Source organism: Taudactylus pleione, unplaced genomic scaffold (genome assembly GCF_031769625.1).
Source record: "Taudactylus pleione unplaced genomic scaffold, aTauple2 ptg000089l, whole genome shotgun sequence".
In the NCBI taxonomy this organism is placed as follows: Eukaryota; Metazoa; Chordata; class Amphibia; order Anura; family Myobatrachidae; genus Taudactylus; species Taudactylus pleione.
In genome coordinates this window covers 1,382,798-1,389,001 of record NW_028284491.1, presented here as the reverse complement: position 1 = coordinate 1,389,001, position 6,204 = coordinate 1,382,798, and the positions used below count along the sequence as shown (strand labels likewise).

Below are 6,204 nucleotides of genomic sequence, written 5' to 3'. Positions count from 1 at the left end.
TGGCCAGGTATACACATGTACTGTGTATGTATACAATGAGTAATAAACAAGGGCTAGTGATACATATTAAGTTAACCAGTTACTCTCTGCGTTGTATTGTATGACATCTTCCCATTCATGCTGCTGAATGGAGGTAGTAGTTATAATGAATTGTCAGGGACAGGGTTACTTCCAGCAGTAGTCGCACACCTCCATTGAGGTCCCCGCCCCGGGTGCTGGCTCTGAACCTCCCCCGCTAGGGATTAGGTGGTTGCTGATGATGATGATGACAGAGGGATGGAGAGGGGCGAGTTCATTACTGGCCGATACAAAGGATAGGGGGAGCCAAGGCCCGGGGCTGCTGCTGGGGGTGGCTGCAGGAGAAGAAGAAGGAGTAGCAGGGAGGGAGTGGGGCATCTGCAGACTGAGCAGAGAAGGCGGAGAAAGCCGGGGCAGCAGAGGTGGGAGAGCACCGGGACATCCAGAGGCTCTGCCGGTACCGGTCCGGTGACTGTTGGGATAGCTGAGCTGCGGACAGCGTGCACACCACGGGCTGCGGCTGTATTATGGGTCCCTGAGCCCTGCCATGGAGAAGAAGGCTGGGGAGGATGACTGCGAGGACTCGGGAGCAGAGACCGGGGGGTAGGTACTGTGACTGTGAGACCCGGGCATCTATACTCCGGTCTTATGTCTGTTGGTCACCTCCCCCTCCCCCACCTCAGCCCAGAGCCTGTTGCCAGGGCTGAGGTCAGGGGTGCTGCAACCGGGCAGGAGCACTAGGTCTGCAGCGCAAAAAGTAACTGATGGTGGAATTAAAGTTTCTGCTAACAACCCTGACTACAGGGCTGTGACTTTCCCATGTAAGAATAAGCTAAGCAGTACATGTATGACGCTGACACTGTACATGTATGACGCCGACACTGTACTGACAATTCGTAGTATAACTGTACCGTAGACCTTCTACTATTACTAATCATCCTAAGGTGTGTGTATTATCCATCTGTCTATTTATATCTATCTAAAAATCAGGTAACTCCTAATGATTTAAAAAAAGAGTATTCAGTGTTAAAATCACATTTATCATATCTTTATGAGGGTTTTTTTTTTGTGGGGGCAGGAGGGGGGTAATTTCTTTGGTTTGCACATTTTTCTATGGAATTCTTTAAATCCATTGTCATTGAGCATACACATTCTGCATTTCTTTAGCATCGCTGGAATAATATACGTAAGAACATATATTTCAGACAGGTCGATATCTTTACAGCGTGCTCTATTCCAGGGGCTGAGTGATAAAGTACTTAGTAGAGCTTGTGCACAAGTATACCAAATTACTTCTTATCTTCTTCATCATTTTCTGAGTAAATCTTTTGGTCTGCAAACAAAACATGGACTAGACACCAGTGACATCTTCAGAATATAGAAAGTTACCACCATACTAATATGAATTGAAACAAATCAAAAATATAGGACACTTTCATACAAAGTACAAATGAACCGTATTCATCTGAGCATGTACTGTAGATTATAATCTTTGTATTGTTGGATATACTTTTCACAAGACGGTGAATTGACTGCTTGGGCTGACACCTCCTTGCGATTCCGCACGCACAGAGAACCCATGCGTATAGTGAGTGACAAGTAGTCAGGGTTTGGGGGAGGTAACGGGGGGGGGGTTAGAAAACGCAGGTGTCTCTGGCCGTTTAAACGTCGTTACATGGGCGTGCATAAATTAGCCATTGCGAACACATACACAACATTAGAGATCTCTGGGTGTCAGGAGAGCCGCTGAATTGAGACAGGTCAGAGCTTCCGCAAGGTCTGCATTGCTGGTCGATGTGCATCAACCGATATTTCCGCAGAGACGCATGTCGTACGCAGATGAGAAGGCAGCAGTGGGTATCCCTATGCTGGGGTAAGCTTTGGAACGATTAGCATATTTACGCAGCAGCGTTCCATGCAAAATCGCAGCTGCGATCGCATTACCGTCCATCCCTGACTCAGGCCCTTAGTGTAGTGGTCACTATAATATACTGTAAGTTATGTAACATCTGAAGATAAGTTGATTGCCAAAGCGCTATTTATTAATAAATCACTGCTTATTGAAAAATAACCTTAGATGCTAAGATGATTGCAGTTTGCTCCAAAAAGACTCTTCTCACTTTTTTGTCAATAATTTGGTTAAAAAATAAAAAGTATCCAGCATTTTTTTTCTGGTCTAACTTTTACATTTTATAACTAGTTACAGAGACAAGACGAAATCAGGGAAATCATTTCAGAAATTAATAAAATAATCAGCTGCAGACTTAGGACCTGAATCATGTACGGATGCATTTTCCAATTATAGGAAAACTGCGCATGTGCAGGACCGTTATGCGCATGTGCAGTTCAGGTCCTGCAATCTTGCTCACAGATCCCCCAAGCTACAGCATGATTGACGTTTTGGGGGGTGGAGCGGGGGCGTGGCTGATCTACGTTCCCAGGAGTGATGTGGCCCAGCTCTGCGTTGGTGGATGCAGATTTCCTGGTCTTGCAAGCTACCAGCCTGAGTAAGCTAAAGCTTACTCAGATTGGCCTGAGTTGATCTGATGCAGCGGCTACAGACACTGCATTCGGATCACAGTTGCTGTCAGGAGGGCTCTGCTTCCTATAGACGCCTCCTGCAGTATCTACATATTTGCTGGACGGTATTGCACAGCCGATTCCTTGCGACCGTGCAATACAGTCCACATATGAATCAGGCTCTTATCCAGAATATGTCTATCAGCTTGTATCTACAGGTGATAACCTTTTTTTGAGTGCCGGTACCTTTTTTTGTAGAAAAAAAACTGTGCATATCTGAACTTAAAAAGTTATTTAAGCATCCTTTAAACAAATGAGCCTATTGTAGAATTTATTTTCTATTACCAAAACAATGTGCTGTCAGAAAAGTATTTAGTTATATACTCCTGCATATCTCCCACCAAGTCAGATGTGTGTGTATGGATGGTTGTGTGCATTCCGACAGCCTAATGAACCTAGGATGCAGCTAACATACCACAAACTACTAAGACTAGAGGTTACATAAAATACACTACTGCACAATTGTGTTTTGCTATTGGAGACCAATGATAAAGTAGTGTATAGAACAGTGAGTATACAGATCTGTATGAGTACATCAGACCTAAAAGAGAAGAATTCGGAAGTCTATATGAACAGGGAAATTCAAACACTATACAATACTATATAAACATTTATTAACACAAATATAAATTTGTTTACCTGTCATTGATGAATAGTGGTGAACACTATCTATTACAGTATGAACATATTAATGTGTGTACACAAGCTGGTGTATTCACTTCAAAAGTAAGACTAAAGCTGGGTACACACCATATGATGGTACGAATGTGCGATTTCACGATATAGATTGCGCGTGCCGTACATATGTCTCGATCTGACGCACAATGGCGCGATGTATCGCAACATGCTGCATGCACCGTGTCTAGTGATGTCAGTGGGGCCGCCCTCAAACGGAGGCTTTCACGTGGGAACGCCTCCGTTTTGGCAGCCAAACCCCCGGCCCGCCCACCAAAGGGGGCAAGCTGTCACTCAACATCGACAGCTCGCCCCCTTTGTTGCGAGACCCGGAGCGACGGAGTGCCCGTCGCTATCCGGGTCTCGCACATGCGCACGACGGAGCCGGCTCCATCGTTCGCATGCGCACTGGCACCACCATCGACCTGGTTGCGAGCGCACAGCGCTTGCGACCGGGTCTGAATCAGGCCCACTATACGATGTGTACGATATATCGTACGATACATCGTGTAGTATGAACCCAGTTTAATGCAGTATGGATCTGCTGCGGTACTGTGCAGCTATTCAGCTGTCACTGGTGATGGCGTTTGGTTGATGTTCTGGCGTTATAGGCTCTGTGTGAGCTCAGTTCTATTGTGTGAGTAACATAAATCTTTTTATTTGAATATTAATACAAGTTAGCATTGTTAATCCCTCTCCAACTGTCAACTGTCACACACTGTATTGCTGCCGTAACCATGGGTTTTTCATAACCTTCCCAGAGCATTGTTCCCTGTGGTAATATTCCCTATTGCCTATACACACAGCGAGCCAGAGAATGTAGTGCTTAGTCCTGCATTCATGCAAGACACAACAATGCTGCCTTATCCAGATCACAGTTTCTGCCATTTAATTACAGGGTTTCAAATTAAGAAAATGATCATTTAAAGTGAACAAGGGTAATATAAAATGGATTTTAGTTATTCTTCTTTTCGTTTGTACTCATCAACTGCTCATAGTGAAGATAGCCATTGTGTGGGCTGAACTAATATTCCTGGAATGCAGTGTATCGATTCATTAGGAAGCAGTGACATGGAGAGAGGTACTTTGTGCCTCATGCCTCAGTGATGTCACTAGCTCCTAGTGAATTGAAAGGTAGAATATTGAATGAACCCACAAAATGGCTGCTTGGACAGTGTTTAGGCGACAGTTATAGTGCCCCACCACTACTGACTTTGATGCTAATAAGGAATTCTCTCTTGTCTTCTACTGGACAATGTGATTTCTCAGCCTTTTGGCAATGAGCAAGTGTAGTGTGTGTAATTATATCTGTCCTTACACTGTAAACGGAGTCCGGCTCTACTGGGTAAATGGACAGGTTACATTTGTGCTTTGACCAATGGGCTGGTAGATTGAAAGGGGTGTGGTATACTTTTCGACATTCATAATGTCGACGTGGTTGTAATGTCAACTCGCTCGCAATTCATCATGTTGACAAAACGGCCCTGGTGGTCTAGTGGTACGGCAGCTCCAGCGATGTCTTCCGCAACCGGCGGTCAGCTGACGAGGGCTTCCAGCTAATCCAGCGGCACTTCCGGCAGAGAGTAGCGTAACCCTAACCCCTATCCTTCTCCCTAGCGTCTGACCCCCTCCTGCAGCCTAACCCTAATCCTCAGCAGCCAGTCTGTGCAGAATGTCATTCACATGTCGACACTGCGAATGTTGACATTTTGACTACATCCCATAGAAAGTATGATGGTGATGCCTTTAAAATATTAGGTACTAGTGGACCCTTCACAAGTGTGGCACTTAGCACTGTGGAAACCCCTGCTTCAACTTTTGTTTGTTTTCTGGAGAATTTTGACCCAGCCGACAAAATTTTTTAAATTCCAGCAGGGAAGCTGGTGCATTATTGTGTATATTACTGCACTGTATGTACTCACTGTTTTTGGACTTTTCTTGTTTTCTCCCTCATTTGGTCGGTGGTTTGCTTGTTAGACCTTGATTGCTTTGAGCTCCCTTTGTCTTTGGTGCCCATTTATCAAAGAATATTTGCAGAATATCCCCAGAAAACACCAATTTTTAGGATGTATCCACAAATGATAAGTATCCTCTAAATGTATCTGCGGGGCACCACAGCAGATATGGGGGCTGCCTCGGTAGCTAATGACATCTTCAGATGCTGTCAGCCATTGTAGCCTATAGGTTACACTGCAAAAGGTACCAGGAGAGGGATCCATAGTGTTTCCCTCCCCCCCCCCCAACAGCCTTCTCTGCTCGCACAAGCGCACTGCGTATGCGCAGTAGTGCGTCCGGCCCCATAACCTTAAATTAAAGTGATCTAATTAGTGATCACTGTACTTTTTTACATGGTTTTTTTTTTTTTTTTTTTAATAAATGTCATGTTTTTGCCATAATAAGAAAGTAGAATTATCTGTCTAAAACCCGATAATTATTGGCTATATAGTGCCTACTTCCCCAAAACCCCCCAGTGAGGAACTGAAAACTCAGTCCCTTTGGAGAGTCTCGCCAATCTCAGGGCAATGGGAGTGTAGGCAGGGGGGGGATGGACTACAGCTCCATGAAAATAGGCCCGTCATCATGGCAGCATGATGGTGAACTATCCTTTACCTGGTCTCACAGTTGGCCATAAATCATAGTAGTGTTCAATTTAGGGTTTTGATTGGACAGGTCACATCTGCTCATGCTGAAAAGGGGGCATGGCCTCTCGGGGGGAGGGGCCTTGCCTAATATAGATGCTGGGTTGCCCCCAAGCTCTTCCCACACTGTGACTAGATGCTGTGCGCATCTACTCACCCTCTGCACAGTGCTCCCCCCAACTCCTGGGGTCAGGGAGACTAGCAGTAGCACAGCTGGAGGCGGGGCACCGCGAGCCTGCCGGCATCAGGCTGTGATCAGCAAGGTACCACCATAAGGGCAGGGCACATTCTA

General features: G+C 45.5%; 1 protein-coding gene across 1 annotated transcript in view; it reads left to right on the top strand.

The window, feature by feature from the left end:
- The first annotated feature begins 394 nt into the window (after positions 1–394).
- Positions 395–6,204, top strand: part of FAM124A (family with sequence similarity 124 member A) — a 78,029-nt gene continuing 72,219 nt past the window's right edge. The window contains exon 1 of the mRNA XM_088469236.1: positions 395–621. Within this exon, the coding sequence (XP_088325362.1) occupies positions 566–621 (56 nt within the window). The 5' untranslated portion in view covers positions 395–565. The remainder of the gene's footprint in view (positions 622–6,204) is intronic.